The sequence below is a fragment of the Paroedura picta genome, chromosome 10 (genome assembly GCF_049243985.1).
Source record: "Paroedura picta isolate Pp20150507F chromosome 10, Ppicta_v3.0, whole genome shotgun sequence".
Classification (NCBI taxonomy): Eukaryota; Metazoa; Chordata; class Lepidosauria; order Squamata; family Gekkonidae; genus Paroedura; species Paroedura picta.
Genome location: NC_135378.1, coordinates 41,134,853 through 41,151,637, shown reverse-complemented (window position 1 = coordinate 41,151,637; position 16,785 = coordinate 41,134,853). Strand labels below are relative to the sequence as shown.

At 44.1% G+C, this 16,785-nt stretch overlaps 1 protein-coding gene across 13 annotated transcripts in view; it reads left to right on the top strand.

The window, feature by feature from the left end:
• Positions 1–16,785, top strand: part of WDR17 (WD repeat domain 17) — a 69,521-nt gene that overhangs the window by 8,455 nt on the left and 44,281 nt on the right. For 3 of the 13 annotated variants that reach the window (XM_077302432.1, XM_077302423.1, XM_077302422.1), the window contains exon 1: positions 16,113–16,534. The exons of 1 other annotated variant lie outside the window; for it this stretch is intronic. In XM_077302432.1, the coding sequence (XP_077158547.1) occupies positions 16,406–16,534 (129 nt within the window). In that variant the 5' untranslated portion in view covers positions 16,113–16,405. Of the gene's footprint in view, positions 1–1,476; positions 1,627–8,042; positions 8,434–8,718; positions 8,834–9,332; positions 9,376–10,124; positions 10,146–12,769; positions 13,113–16,104; positions 16,535–16,785 lie in introns of those variants that run through there. 9 more of the 13 variants (XM_077302426.1, XM_077302424.1, XM_077302427.1 and 6 more) reach the window with 8 other exon arrangements.

Below are 16,785 nucleotides of genomic sequence, written 5' to 3'. Positions count from 1 at the left end.
TTTACCCTGACATCCTGGCTTTCCAAGTGAAAGGATTTCTAACTCAGATGTGCGGCTGCCCACTTGTATTCTGACAATACAACTGTACAGCTTGCCCCCACCCATCATTTGAATTGAGCCCTAGACATATCTTTGTCATTTGCAATAACAATATACTAGATCCATTAAATGCATACATAGAACGTTTTGTTCAAGGGATACCAACCAGTTGGTGGTCCTTGGCTCCAAAGAGGTACTTTTGGCCTTAATGAGAGCCAGGACATTTTCCATTCTGGCTTCTACCTGGTGAAATCTCAGCCCTGCTGGAACTAGCACAGCAAGCAAGCAGACTATTCCTGTGTGTTTTAATTGCAAAACACAGAAATATTTATGCATTCTAAAATATACTACTGCCTATTTTGTGAGTGATGCAAAAAAGATTCTTTGAATTCTGTGATGATTCAAGGGGGTGGCAGGTTACAGTGGATGAGCGATAGGGTTGTGAGTGTCCTGCATAGTGCAGGGGGTTGGACTAGATGACCCAGGAGGTGCCTTAGAATCCCCATGATTCTAAGATTTATATACACAACAGAAATATGTTGTGTACATAATTCTGCTTCATGAAATTACACTCCTGAGCATCTGATGACGTGAGCTCCATTAAAACTAATTTTAGAATAGATCAAGATGGATAGCCATGTTAGTCTGTAGCAATAGAAAAGAGCAAGAGCCCAGTGGCACCTTAAAGACTAACACAGTTTGTGGCCAGGTGTGAACTTTCTTGAGTCACTGCAATGAGTCCCTGCCACAAATTTTCTTTAAGATACGGCTGGGCTCTTTATCTCAGAATAAATGTTAGCCTTTACACTGCCACAACATTTCATTGTTGATGCTAGCTGAGGTGGGGTTACAAAGCGGAATTGAGTTCCAGTCCCCTTGCACCGGAGACTACCAAGAGTTTGGATGGATAAGCCATGGGACATCAGTTTTGTTAATTACCATCTATTTATTCCTTTCCGCACATAGGGATGTAGGGATGTCGGTCTCCAGGTGAGACCTGGGGATCCCCTGGCGTTACAGCTCATCTCCAGGCGACAGAGATCAGTTTCCTGGAGAAAATGGCTGCTTTGGAGGGTGGATTCCACAGCCTTGTACCCCACTGAGCCCCTTCTCTGCCCACCTTCTGCCCCCACCCCCAAAGCTTCCAGGTATTCCGCAACCCAGAGCTGGCAAGCTGAAGCCCAAGGCACTTGACCCTGATGTCTCCCACGCACGAGCAGGGAGGAGAATTCTCACCACCCCAACGTTGATATCTGACTCGCGGCTGACCGAAGCCGGAGCAAGTTCTGCTGCAGCCACACCACTGAGCGCCATCTCGGCTTCGCGGGCGCCTGGCGCGCGCTCCGTTGCCTCGGTAACGCATCCGACACCCCCCCCCCGACCCCCTCCCCTGGATGTCTTCCGGAGTGACATCACCCGCGCCGGGCTTTCCTCTCCCCCCTCCCTCTTGGCCGACTGGCGAGGAGAGGCGGGCCTGGTGGTTGCCCGGGAGATGGGCTAGGTCTCCGCGGCGCCTGCTCCTCCTCCTCGTCGTCGTCGTCTGCCTCACTTCAAGCCCGTCTGCGTGCGTGGGGAGTCCGGTGGCAGGTAGGGAGCAGCTGGGGAGAAGCGAGCCGACCCTCCCGCAGCACGGGGGGTGAGCGCGTGCCCGAAGCAGCCGCAGGGGCTCCGTCGGCAGGGGCAGCGTCTCTCCTCCTCCGCTTGCCGCCTGCCGCCCCCGGAGAGCGCCGTGTTTGCGGTGTCGGGGCTGTTTCCTTCCAGCACGGCGTTGGGGGCCCCGCGCACGCTTTCCAGGAGGGTGCTGCACCTTCCATTTGGGGGCCGAGTCCCGGCTCTGGCCGCGAGCCGAGCTTCCCTCCTCCGCCCTCGCGGTCATCTGTTGCTCTCCAGCCTTTTCAGCAGGAGGCAGAGTTTGAAGCCAGCCTCTAAAACCACACATAGTGCACAAAGCAACACCGAGTGGGTGTTTACAGTGCCTTGTCGCACTGAATAACAACCTTCTAGCTTTTAAGATAACGATTTGGTGACTGAGAGGAGGTGTGTATCAGTAATGCAAATATTAAAGAGTGTCGTTTAGAAATAATGTGCAAGGACAAGATTAAACTGTGCAGACTGCTCTTTTCAGGGAGTCTCTCTCTTCTTGTTCTGCACTGGTTTAAGGTAAAAACCCAGCAGTCTCTTGACTGTGTGGCCTGAGAAAGGGAAGACATAGCAGTGCCATACCCCACGCTGCACACCTCTGTGATAATGGCTGAAATGGGAGCACTGATGAGCTTTAATACCAACAGTACAATAAGAAACACTTTAATAAATTGAATTACATTGAAGTCAGTTCAAGAAATAAATCATTTGTCAAATCGAAAGGCTGTCAAAGGCAGAGGGAAACAACAGCTCCCCCTCCATTACATTGTCACACTGCTAGTGTGAAGAAGCATTTCTGAAACTGTGTTGTCTTCTAAAGCAAATATAAGCAAATATGTTATGTCTCTGAAGTCACTGTGTTTTGACACACTACAAAAGTCTTGTTAGTTAACAACAGGCTAGTACCACAAGCTATTATCTATTGGGCCCCTTTCAGGGAGCCCACTGCTGGCTAGGGCAAGTTTGTAGGAAGTTCGCAATGCAGAATCAAGAACATCTTATAGGATACAGATGAAAGCCTATGAGATTGAAGTGAAGTCAGTAAAACGCAGCTTTTGCTCAACTGCCATCGCGTCTGCACACTCACACCCAGCGCAATTATTTAGGATAGTTTGATCCCTCACTACCCTCGATGAAGGGCACCAGAATACTAGCCAATTGGATATTAGCTGTGAGGCATTTGAAAGTCATTTTGCAGACAAAGTCTTGCTGCAACCTCCCTCCAAGCTTGGATATAGAAAGTGAACTAGAGGCCCATTGGCTGTCTCTGGAGAGAACACTGAGTTACTTCAGATGACTCTCATTAGCCGAAGTTGGGTTTTCAGCCTGGCCATGGGATAGAAACAGAGTTAGTTGCCCTGATGAATGACCTCCCCTGCCAGCTAGATCGAGGCGGGTCAGCGCTGCTTGTACTATTATTCAGCACCATCTGACACAGTTGACCATGAGCTATTGGCTCATTGCCTCATCAACACCAGGATATGGGGGACAGCCCTGATATGGCAAATTTTTCTATGGGATAATGGACAGAGGGCAACTGTAGGAGAGAGAATGTCTAATCACCATCAGCTCACATATGGAGTCCCACAGGGAGCAATCCACTCTCATATTCTATTTAATATCTTCATGCATCTTCTTGCTCAGCTGGTGCGGAAGTTTGGGCTACAGATGACACACAGCTTTTCTTCCTGATAGATGACCGCCCTGATTCTCCCTCTGAATCCTTACCCAGATGCCTGGAAGCAGTGACAAGGTGGCTCAAGCAGAGTCCTCTGAAGCTCAGCGCTTCAAAGACAGAGGTCCTGTGACTGGACAGGAAGGTTCCAAGCGAAGAAGCATGCTTACCCAACCTGGATGGAGTGCAGCTATCAATAGCTCACTCCACCAGGAACCTGGGTATGATTCTTGATGCCTACCTTTCCTTGGAGGCACAGGTCACTAGAGTAGCACGGCAGGCCTTTTACTACCTGCACCAGGCCAAGCTACTACTACTTGGCCCCAGAACATCTAGCCACAGTGATCCATGCGATGGTCACCTCTAGATGGGATTTCTGTAACTCACTCCATGCAGACCTTCCCTTAACCTTGATCCATAAACTGAAACTGATCCAGAATGCTGCGGCCAGGATCCTCTCAAGCACGCTATGGAGGTCTCACATCCGGCTAGCCCTTCAACAACTTCACTGGCTCCCAGTTGAATTCCGGATCAGGCTTAAAGTTCTGGTAATTACCTTCAAGGCCATATGTAGTCTGGGACCAGTGTTATCTGAGAGACCACCTCTCTGCCCATACCCCCAAAGAGCATTATGTTCAGCCACCACCAACTGTCTGAAGATCCCTGGCCCCAAAGAAACATAGCGGGCCTCAACCAGGGCACCTGGTGGAACAAGTTCTGAATTCCCACAATTCCGAAGGGCCTGTAAAAAAAGAGCTCCTCTGCCAGGCATTTGACTGAGGCTGAGAGACCTAACACCATTCAGCTGGCTCCCCAGCCATGACAGACATCCTCCACATCCTGAACCCAACTGCCACCCCCACAGATTTTGCTTGAAAAGTTCTATTGCATTGCTAATTGTTATGCTATTCTTGATCAGTACTGGTTCTTACTGTTATGATTTATTGTTATAATATAATGTACTCCCCTGTGTTTTATGTAAACCGCCTTGAGCCTTACGGTATAGAAATGTAATAAATAAATAAAATGTAATTGGGAATTAATTCTACCAAATAATATCACCATAGGGCCTACAAAGAAACTAGAAAACACATTCCGAAATGAAACCATTTCATTAACTTTAAGGAATAAGGATCTGGGATTTGGGATTACCCATCACAAAAAAATCCTTTAAAAAATCCTTTGAGTATATAGAGTTATTGCCACACTTGTGCTCAACAGAATCTCAAGCGGTGCATGCACCCATCACACCCATCCTTACACTCAGCACATCCAGATCTTGCAAAGTAGTTGTTAGTGTGTTACGGCAAGATAAAATAATATTTTACTCTCTTAACTTCTCTCCTTCATTTTCACACATTTCTCATTCATTTATGTCTCCCTTTACCTAATTTTTCTGTGTCCCTTCCCCTCCCTCCTTTATTTTAGCTTCTTGATCTCAAAACCTCATCCTTATCCTGCAAAACTTTGTTAATATTAGGAAAAGAAGGAACTGGCTTTGCTGAGCACTATACCTTGCACTGGTTCTACTGGGTTTCCAAATTTTCTCCCCCCCCCCTTGTTTGGACTGGGTTTCTGAACTTGACATCAACTGGCATTGCCACAAAGGCACTGAGTTTTGCTGGGCCATCTGATTGATTATTTATTTATTTGATTATTTATTATTTACCCAGTATTTCTAGGTACTTTGTAAATTGCACTGGTTCTGCTGGGCTTGCCCACTTCAATTTCTATTGCAGAGATTCTCTGGCTTGACTTTTTGTCATTTGGAAACAATGGAGGATGGGGGCACCTTCTTTGTGAGGCATTGTGGTTTGGTGGGAGGGGGGCAGCTCAGGAGTTGCACTTAACCACCTTGGCAGGGACGCAACTGGTCATCGCATCCCAAGCCAAAAATCTGGGAATGACCTTAGATGCCTCACTAACTTTGGAGGCTCAGGTCAAAAAGGTAGTGGGCCAGGCATTTTTCCGCCTGCGCCAGGCTCAGCTACTAGCACCCTATCTGTCTCCCGAACACCTAGCCACAGTGATCCATCCGACGGTCACCTCCAGAATAGATTTCTGTAACTCGATCTATGCGGGCCTGCCTTTGGGCCTTGGAAATTACAGCTGGTGCAAAAGGGTCTTCACAGGGACACCATGGAGGACCCATATCCAGCCTGTGCTGAGGCAGCTGCAATGGTTACCGATTGCTGTCTGGATCAGGTTCAAGATTTTGGTATTAACCTTTAAGGCCCTTTGTGGTCTGGGACCCACATACTTGAAGGACTGCCTCATGCCCTATGCGCTCCACAGAGTTTTATGCTCTGTGGGCACAAATTTGCTAGTCATACCCGGCCCCCGGGAGGTGCATCTGGCCTTGACCAGGGCCAGGGCCTTCTCAGTCCTGGCCCCCACCTGATGGAATGAACTCCTGGAAGAGCTGCGGGATTTAACAGCTTTCTGCAGGGCCTGTAAAACGGAGCTCTTCTGCGAGGTCTATGGTTGAGGCTGGTGCTTCATAGGAAGATCTGTACCTTCCCCCCCTCTCTTGGCGGTGAAGTGACTACTGACTCCGTGCCCTCTGGGATACAAGTGGGTTGGGTTAGGCTGGGTATGTTCCACCGCCACTTGGGTTGGGGTTGGATTTTTAGGCTTGTTCTTGTATTGTATTCTGGGTTTTTATCAGGGTTTTTATATGTTGTAACCCACCATGAGCCTTGTGGGAGTGGTGGGCTATAAATCTAATAATTACAATAATAATAATAAACAGTAATTGTGTCTGGTGAAGCTTGCAGTCACTATTTTGGGATGCTTTGACTAGTGTTAGTTAGCAAAGTTAGTACAAAGGCAGACTCCTAGCTCTCAAAATGTCTTGTAGATGTTGGAAATGGTCAGCTCTTGGACTTCAAAATGAAGAACAGAAACCCTCCTGACTACCTGCTTAGAAAAAAGTGGTGTGATGGATTTTTTTCTTTTCACCATCAAGTTAGAGTTGACTTACGGCAACCCTATAAGTTTTTCGAGGCAAGAAGCATTTGGAGGTATTTTCCATTGCCTGCTTCCACATCAACCCTGCTTACCTTCTGAAATCTGATGTGATCAGGCTATCCAGGTCAGGGCTAGGCTGAGAATAATGGGACTGGCACAAGGTCATCCAGCAAGCTTTTTTAGCATGAAGGAGAATTCAGATATAGATTTCCAAGGTCATAATCCAAAGAAGGCCGGTAAAGGCAGGCTGGCAGAAGGACCACTTTGAAACTCAGAATACTAAATGTTTCTTAAGGTAGAGTATAAAAACAACCTATCAGTTTGACAAAGCTGAGTTTATAGTGAGGGGTGGTATATAAATTATTTATTTATTTATTTATTTATTTATTTATTTATTTATCATACTTCTATACCGCCCTCCCCGGAGGCTCAGGGCGGTTTACATTATAACAGATTACAATTACAGGAAGTCCCATTGAATAAAATACACCACTGCTCCTATGCTGTCTCTTAGATATAAAAGCCAGACAGCCCCTTCAGAGAGCATCAGTGGAAGAAGAGTCGAGATTATCCTGACAAGGCATGGGCTCGAGCTCATTGTAAAGCCCTACCCTAGTCTTTCTCAACTTTTTTGCCATTGAGAAACCCCTGAAACATTCTTCAGGCTTCAAGAAGTGGCACTATTGTACAGAATATGTTTGGGAAGCATAGCTGTGTACACACCCACCCATAGTCCCTCTCCTTCCCACCCCCTCTAGGCCCATTATTGGCCATTTTGGGAAGGGTGAGAACATAACCATATATGGTTATATGGTTATGTTGTTGTTGTTATGTGCGAAGTCGTGTCTGACCCATCGCAACCCCATGGACAATGATCCTCCAGGCCTTCCTGTCCTCTACCATTCCTCGGAGTCCATTTAAGTTTGCACCTACTGCTTCAGTGACTCCATCCAGCCACCTCATTCTCTGTCGTCCCCTTCTTCTTTTGCCCTCGATCGCTTTTAGAAGGTGGAAACTCTGTTTAGGATGGCACTGCAAGCCACTTAATGAACCAATGTGTGAAGTTAATGGGAAGTGAACTCATGAACATTTAGTTCAAGCCCAGCAGCTGGCTCAAGGTCGACTCAGCCTTCCATCCTGCCAAGGTCGGTAAAATCAGTACCCAGCTTGCTAGGGGGTAAACGGTAATGACTGGGGAAGGCACTGGCAAACCACCCCGTATTGAGTCTGCCATGAAAATGCTAGAGGGCGTCACCCCAAGAGTCAGACATGACCCGGTGCTTGCACAGAGGATACCTTTACCTTTACCTTACAGAGATGGAAGCAACGGGTTTCATGACAAAGGGAGCTCTACGGCTCTTAACTAGCAAAGAGAACCCATCTGAGACTTCACCTCCTGACACTTCACCAACAAACACAGACCAACACACCTCAGAGAGGGGGACAGCCCATTCTATAGTAAAGTGTACAGTAAATACACCACTCCAATGAAGTATATGTATAAGTTTAAGTTGTACTGATGGAAATTTTCCTCTGAGTAAACATGTGTTCCTCAGGTTTCAGTGACATTTGATTGTTGGTCTGCCTTCTGTATATGCAATGTAGGTCTGCAATCATCTCATCTTTTTCTCCCCAGAGGGCCAAAGGTGTAATCTGATCACCGGGTGCTTGTTATGTAAGCAGTATATGCTACACCAGGTGTAGAAAAGGATTTTGAGAGCATGACTTGAAACATCTGTTTCCTATCCCCTTTTTCTCCTGTTTTAAACAACATTCAACCTGATGATGTGTTTTGGGGAACTCAGCAGTTTGCTTGCCATTTTGTGTCATTTTGGTTGGTCTTTAAGGAAGTTATTATATACATTTTGCTTTTGAACCAACACAGTTACTTAGAACCTGTGACTGAGCTAAGGCCATCAAAATAGTTGGAGATTATGTGTAGAATAAGTTGCTGCTTTTGAAACTATAGACAGGGTTGATTGTTTTCATGTTTACTTAGAAATCTGAATTGTGAAGTTCACTGGGACTTATTCCCAACTGGCTAGTGTTTCTGCAGGAATAATTTGTTACTGGGAATACGTCTTACTGAACTGGAGGGTCAAACTGAGGTATGAAAGAATCATGCTTCAAATGCTGCCTAATATTGCTTGAAACAGTAAAATATGTAATCTAGCAATGTTTTTGTTTGCTTCTACTTTCTCTGTTCCAGGTTTGTTTGTCTGAGTTGTGTACCTCGTTCTGATTTGTATTCTACCTTTCTTTTAAAAGTGAAATATTGCTGGCTTTGTTATTAAGAGCAGCTCATTTCACGAAGCATGGGACTCATCTCTGTGTCACTTGTTTAGCCTTTGTAAATTTTCACACAGAATCCATATTCCCTTAGCAGTAGCCAGGTGCTGAGTTACCAATTCACACATTTTTGTTTTAATTTTGTAATGTTTTATGGCTTGGATGACATGCATTTCATACTGGTTTGATGAGGATGACTGGTATGAAGGACAACAAAGAGTAAGATCAGGTTTATTTCCCTTATAAAATAACTATCTTTTATCCTGTTGCATCATTCTTTTGCTGTTTATTGTGTGTTTCTGGCAGCATCCCTGTTTTCTGTTTAAATACTCTGATACTGTGGTTGGATCAGAAATACCTATTTGAATTAATCGTGCATTACAATGTGTGTAATTACCGTATAATATGCAAAGCTAAGGGCAAGCTATCAGCTGGTAAACAGTGACATTTTATTGCAGTTGTATGTTTACAGTCCTTAATATAATGGATGCTTTGAAAGAACTTGTGGAAATTAGTGCAATAGTTAGGAAGGACAGTGAAATGATTATGAGACTACAGTTAAATAAAGATATTAAACTGACTAGTAGGACAAGATCATAGAATTTTACTTAGGATGTTAGAAGGTTAGCCTAGGTTTTAAGGCTATTATGCAGTATAAAATGAGGTTGCTATGGCAACCTTTGAACACTATTTGTTTTTTTTAATGGCAATTCTGGACTTCAGGAAATTAAGGAGGTATTGTAGCTTTCCAGTAGTATAAGGTAAGAGAATGAACGATCTGATATTTTTTATATGTCTAATGTTGGGGGGTGGGGTTTGCTGATGCATTTCATAGAATAGCTCCCAGTGTATATCGTGATTCTCCAGAGATCCTTTATATTGGTGTGCTTTGTCTCTTGCACTAGAGCATTTTCCACCCACCCCCATTAGCACAAGGAAATAAAAAGGCCTGGACAAGATTATAAGATGTTTAGAAAGGTGGGAAGAATTTAGGAGAAAACTAGAAGGATAATGCAATGATGTGGAAAACAATACCACTGAATGAAGTACAGGGAAAACAAAACAAAGAGAAATGTGTCGACAACTTAAAAATACAAGCGGGGACAAATAATAGAATATATTAATATGGGCTGTAACACACCCAACTAGTAAAAAAGTCCTGAGGCTAGAATCAGGCAACCAGTGAAAAATGTATAACCCCTTTTTAGGCATGGTGCCTAAAAAAGGAAAGGTATATGCCAAGCAAGAGTCAAGGGAGAGACTTGGTCTGTGATGTTTGCCTAATGATATCACTTCTCCACACCATGTCTTTGCCCCCTGAATTCAAATAGCAGTCAAAAACTCCATATACTGAAATCTTTTTATTTGTTGTAAAGCACCCACTGCAAAAAGGAAGGGCTAACTTCTGCCTCAGAAAAAGTAGTCTCTTTGCTATGAGAAAATCCAGAAAGGAGTAGAAGAGCTAGGGACAGTCCTGAAAATCCTGTGAGGAAGTGGCTGGAGAACAGCTTCCAGTCCAGATGAGGCAAATGTGAATATTATCTTTCATTGTGGAGACAGTTACAGAGATTTCAATGGTGGTGGTAGGGTTGTTTTGTGGAAGGTATAATCTACTGTATGTCACAGCCGTCCTGTGCTATCTGTCCTATATCTCAGAATCTGTGTAAGGTGAGCCCAGTGTTTTCCTATCTGGGCCTTACTTCTTATACCTACCGTGGAAATGCTGTTACTGCTCCAGATGGATGTGGGTTGTTAGTGGTAAAATGAAAAAAGCAACATGTAGCTGTCTCATATCAGTGCAGTAAAGCAGATATGGGAAGAGGGTGTTGGTTGTTGTAGAGACAGAACGCCATTTTTATAAGATAAAAATATGTATTTTCTCTCCAGTTTTCCCGAGGTCTTTTATTGGGGGGGGGGGGAACCCTGTGAAATATTTTCTCTTTTTGAAAAATGCTTTTGAATAAGTAAAATGATTAAAAGACAAGGTGAGCATGCTGTAGTACAGTGGTCCCCAACCTTTTTATCACCGGGGACCGGTCAACACTTGACAGTTTTACTGAGGCCCGGGGGGGGGGGGTAGTCTTTTGCCGAGTCTTTTGCTCCACTTGCTTTCCTGCCGGTGCCCCTGACTTCCCACTTCCCCCTGTGGGGCTCTGCCAGTAGCAGCTGGCAATGCCACTCAGTGCCACGCCGAGGGGGAGCCCTAGCCATGGCAGCCGCTGGACAGCACCAAAGGTGAGACAGCAGCAGAGTGGCAGGGCAGCCCCCGAGGCAGCAGGCAGGGAGGAGGATGAGGAGGAGCCGCGGCCCGGTACTGACTGATCCACAGACCGGTCCCGGTCCCTGGACCGCGGGTTGGGGACCACAGCTGTAGTAGACATATACAGCTCTTGAATCCAAGATGCACTTGTGCATCTTCATGAAGGGATCATGCAGGGCTTTCACTGGTTTACAGCTGTTGAATGCCTTCCATTGTTCCTTTCACTCTGACTTGTGGCTAATCTTTCACCTGTTTCTCAAACTGCCTTGAGGCATATACCCACAGATTGGGTAACAAGTAGTTTATAGCTCTACCTTGCTGAAAGGGAAAAATCAGATGCAGATGGGGCAGAAACCGCACCAATATCTCATAGGAAAAGTCTGAAAGTTTCACTGGGAATTGAGTACTCTTTAACCAGTAGCTGCAGAAGGAAAAAGAGAGCATCTAGCTGAAACTAAAGCATAGGGTGGTATTGCTTGCAATTTTCTCTTAAGTAATGGGAATATTTGTAATTTTGCTTGTAGAAAACTAATGACAAGTGATGTCCCTGAGGGCCAATCAGAAAGATAAAGGCAGTTGGAGGTAGGGTGTGATATCCCTGAGGGCCAATCAGATAGTGAGTGTGTCAGGCACATGTATACCAGACTTTATTATGTGGATTGATTGATGATTTAGACTGGTTCCCAAGGATGCACAGACAAATTATACTTGTAGGCATCTTTTTCTCATTATTGAGCTTTTAGGAACCAGCAAAAACCATAACTCTTGTGGGAATGGGGCACATGTAGAACAGGTATTTCTCTTTATACTGAAGAATTTGCTAGTATGGGTTCTCTGACCACCAAGTTACCACCCAACTGTAAAATAGGTTCCTGTAGTGACCATTCTGTACCGGAAAAGAAGAATACAAAGCTCCAAATAATGTTGCTCTGGAAAGTGTCTGCTGATATTTATATTAGATTATTATGCTTCTTGTTATTAAGTCTTTGAGAACCAGCAAAAACCCATGGGTGCTGACCAAGACCATTTATGCACTGGAGGTTTCATGCCAGGTTGCAGGCTGGAGTTTTAGTCATGGCAGGTTGCCCTACCTCTTCCTGCACACACACAGGTAAGCATTTGACCCAGTGCACCTCATCTGCCCCCGATTTGTGCTCCTGCACAAGAGCTGGGGCAGTGAAGTTCCCAGTGCATAAACGGTCAAAGAGATGCTTCTTCTTGCATACATTTGCTGTCATTCTCTGACCTTAGTATTCCTAGTCTGTGACACAGGACTAGTTGTGATGCTCAAGGACTGTCTTTGTACTTAAGAATTCTTCAATTGTCCTTAGGCACATCATTTATCTGACTCTATCCCATCTGCAAACTGCAGAAATAAAATCTTTGTGTGTCTTGTATCCATTATGGATGTTTTGAACTAGAGAGAAAGCTGAATGAAGAAGTGGTGTGTATTTAAGAATTCTTTGGTACGGAATCACTGAATAGCCTTGGACTACTCCCTTATAGCCATGTTTCCATGTTCTTTGTGGATATGGGTGTGTGTATGAATGTGTTGTTGAGAATCACACCTATAAAGAGCAGTTCCCTCCTTGATACTTTACTTTTTCTAACAGCAAATAATGAATATGTGAAGATTCATAGCCTGAGGGATTTGATAGGTAGAACAAGAAACATGTGCAGCATCTCATGGGTTGGTATATGTTTGCAGCACTAGAAACATGGAGCTAGCGGCATATGCCACCAGCATTGTGAACAGGACATTGAATGTATCACTGGAGAGATGTGAGGTATGATAGTAGTGGTTAATGGGATAAGAAATGTAGTATACATGAATACATTGCTAAATAGTGAATATTGAATTTTCTCTTTGAATTGAATTTTCTCTTTGATAGTAATCTTTTGGCACACAAATGTTGGCAATAAGATAAGTAAAATGGGAAGAGTTTGGGAAAAGACATGCACACACATTAAAATGGTACCTCTTCAAGAACTGTAGTTGCCAGGCTACAGACATTGCTGTGCTGCGTGTGTAGTATGCGACACAATGCTTAGGCTTCTCTTCAATATCCTTTTAAAAGTCGCTGTTATTCTGGTAACATTAAGATTTAATGTCTCCGCCTGTCAGTAAAGCTGTCTCCTTTTACAACCAGACTGAGACTGCATGTTGGGAATTTGTAAGGCTTGGGAATGGACATGGAAATCCTTAAGTGGCTCACAGAAAATGATACCTGTGCTAAGGTAGGGATAACCTAGTCACATATGTATAAATAGTTATCTGAGCTGTAATATTCAATTCCACTGTATTGGAAATGTGTTTATATTTAAAGAGATTTCAAGTAAACAGTCAGTGTGTCACTCTTGCTATATTTAGTACCCAGGAAGGACATAAAATGTTACTACTACTACTGCCAGTTGCTGAAAAAGACTCCTTTTTCTTTCCCCTCCTCATCTCCTTAGCAACAGAAGAAAATATGTATTGTATTCACAATGCAGAATTTAAGTACAACAAAATTGTATTGATGAGCAAACTCCATGCAGATATTGCTATTTGATCTTTACCTTGTGTCTTTGTTGCTCACTTGGCAAGGATGAGTTTGCTGTTGTTAGTTTAACAGATAATGCTTGTGGAGATTTGCTCCTATGTTGCACTGTGGATAATTAAAATCTTTGTGGTTTGGGGTAATGTTCAGGTTGCAGTATAAATGCATAAATGCTAAGGGATCAAGTCCTAGTACTGCATTTTCAGTTATTCCTTATAAATGAAATTTTAAAAGAGAAAATCTATACCATCATTTTCCATAAGCACTGAGAAAATGAACAGCTTTCCGAAATTTACAGTGCAATCCTACAAACACTTTACTGGAATAAGCCCCAGTGGGCTTACTTTAGTAGTATTCTGCGCAGACATGTTTAGGATTGTTATGTTAGTTCGTTAGATCCAGTGACACCCCCCCTTCCACTCAGTGAGAAGGCTTGGTGTGGAAGGAAGAGCCTTGTTCCAGTGGCAGAAGATGCCCACTTAAGAGAAGGGAATTAGAGCTATGTATAATTGTAGCTTAATCAAATTGTGCATTCCAGCTTTTTGAGCATGGAAACATGTATGGTGATGATCAGTGGATATGCTGAGGGAAGTTGCAGTTGCCAGTGTCTTTATAGGGAAATAGAAATGTGTCTTCAGCTACATAATAGGATAGGACACATAGCAAAGGCAGGATGTCCTATTAGATCTCCATAAAGTGGACCAGTTGTACTGAGGGGGGCAGTGTATGTGTAGGAATGGAATTCTTCCAGGATGAACTTACATACATGATCAGGGACACAGTCTGTAAAGGTGAATTTGGTTGACTGCATTTCATAAAACACATTCAGGCATTACATTCTTGGGACAAACCCACAAATCAGTGGTAATCCAATTTAAATTCTTATCCCCCCCCCCAAATAATATTATGGTAAAATCAGTGCAATCCAGTCCAATTTTCTTGTTGCTTTCTTTCCCATAGTAAGGGCCAAGAGAGGAGCTAAGAATATAAAACCTAGATTAGGCCTAGATATAGCTTTCAAGAACAGGTAATTGGCTGTGATGAAATTTCATTGGCATGTTATTTGTTGCTCAAAACCAGATAGATTCTACGATCAAGAAAGCAATGGTTTCACTGAAAGAATGATATATTATTTGCCTTGAGGCTCCAAGGTACGGTGCCTTCTGGAATCTCCCTATCACAATTACCCGAGTGCAGGTACTAAGGTTGTGTATATGTGTATGTGTTTTGCTCCAAGGCTCTTTTCTTATTAATCATAAATTTGGGAGGTTCCTCTATACTTTTCCCCCCATAGATTAGTCCAAGAAAGAACTAATTTTTACATTCTAAAAAACAAGCTATTTAAAAACGATTGTCCACATTGAACATACATACTGCATAGTAATAGCTTGAACATTTAACCAGATACATGTCTCCCACAGCCTGAATTTGTGGTAATATGTTAGTTCATCTCCTATACATTTAGTCGAGGCAGATAAAAAGCCCAATCTTTTATTAATTCAAATCTTCTCAAATTCAGCATTTAATGCAGATGATACCACTCTAATGGCAGAAAGTGAAGAGGAACTAAAGAGCCCGTTGATGCGGGTGAAGGAGGAGAGTGCAAAGGTTGGCTTGAAACTCAACATCAAGAAAACAAAGATCATGGCAGCCGGCCCTCTCAATTCCTGGCAAATAGATGGGGAAGAAATGGAGATAGTGACAGATTTTATTTTCCTGGGCTCTAAGATCACTGCAGATGGGGACTGCAGCAAAGAAATTAAAAGACGCTTGCTCCTGGGGAGGAAAGCTATGGCAAATCTAGACAGCATCCTAAAAAGCAGAGACATCACCCTGCCAACAAAAGTGTGTTTAGTCAAGGCTATGGTCTTCCCAGTTGCAATGTATGGCTGCGAAAGTTGGACCATAAGGAAGGCCGAGCGTCAAAGAATTGAGGCTTTTGAACTCTGGTGCTGGAGAAGACTCTTGCGAGTCCCTTGGACTGCAAGGCGAACAAACCGGTCAAGTCCTAGAGGAGATCAACCCTGACTGCTCTTTAGAAGGCCAGATCCTGAAAATGAAACTCAAATACTTTGGCCACCTCATGAGAAGGAAGGACTCCCTGGAGAAGAGCCTAATGCTGGGAGCGATCGAGGGCAAAAGAAGAAGGGGACGACAGAGAATGAGGTGGCTGGATGGAGTCACTGAAGCAGTAGGTGCAAACTTAAATGGACTCCAGGGAATGGTAGAGGACAGGAAGGCCTGGAGGATCATTGTCCATGAGGTTGCGATGGGTCGGACACGACTTCGCACATAACAACAACAACAACAAGCCATGTCATCATCAAATAGTACACGTGAAACAATGAAAGACTAGGTCCTCTAGGCTAGCGGTCCCCAACCTTTCTCAGGTCAGGGACCGCCTCCGGGGGTGAGGGGAGAGCCGACGGCCCGGATGGCGCTAACGTGCATGTGTGGCAACTGCGTGCATGCACGTTTTCGCCACCAGGGGGTGATAATGTGCATGTGCGTTTGCGTTGCTGGCGTGCTAGCGACCATGCCTGCCTCTTCACTTCCTTCTCGCTGTGAGCGGGGGGAGGCAGGCGCAGCTGCTGGCGGCCCAGTACCGTGGCTTTCGTGGCTCAGTACTGGGCTGCAGACTGGGGGTTGATGACCCCCGCTCTAGGCAATATATGTTAAACATGTCTGTCATTTTGTTTACATAGAAAATAACTGTGTGAGAGTGCGAGTCCTTCTGTTTCATGTTTTAATGGAAAAATCAGTTGGCAACTTATTCATTCTTGTTAAATTGTGGGGGATAATTGGAATGAATTAAATTCAGTAAGAGAGTTTTATTTTAATGGCGTAAACTGGACAAAATCTGTTCTAGGTTAACTGAAGCTTAGAAAAACCCGGCCGAGACTTACCACTGCCAAGCATTGACACGGTGGAGGGCCTGCTGAGAGGTGGACAAAACCGCCTCAGAGACCTGCTAGTGTGTGTGCTGCCGGAATGCAGCGTGCACAGCATCAAGGACTAGGCAGGACCCACAGTGCCTATTTAAGGCACCACATGCATGGGTCCCATTCTCTTCACCTGGGATGCTGCAGGAGCAGCTCCCCTCCCACCCTCCCTATATTGGTGTGTATACTGCCTTGTTCAGAGCTATGTGGCTGTTTTTTAAAAATATTTTATTTATTTTTATATTGTATATAAAGCGCTTACAAAAAGATGAAAGGGAAAAAAAACAACCAGCTAGCAAAATAATAGTTGATACATGTGAGAGTATAGTCTGTTATTATCTTTAAAAGTACATATTCAGTTCCCATCGCATGTTAGTCCTAATCTACTGCTTTCTTAGCAAAGTAATTGTTGATACATATGAGAATATA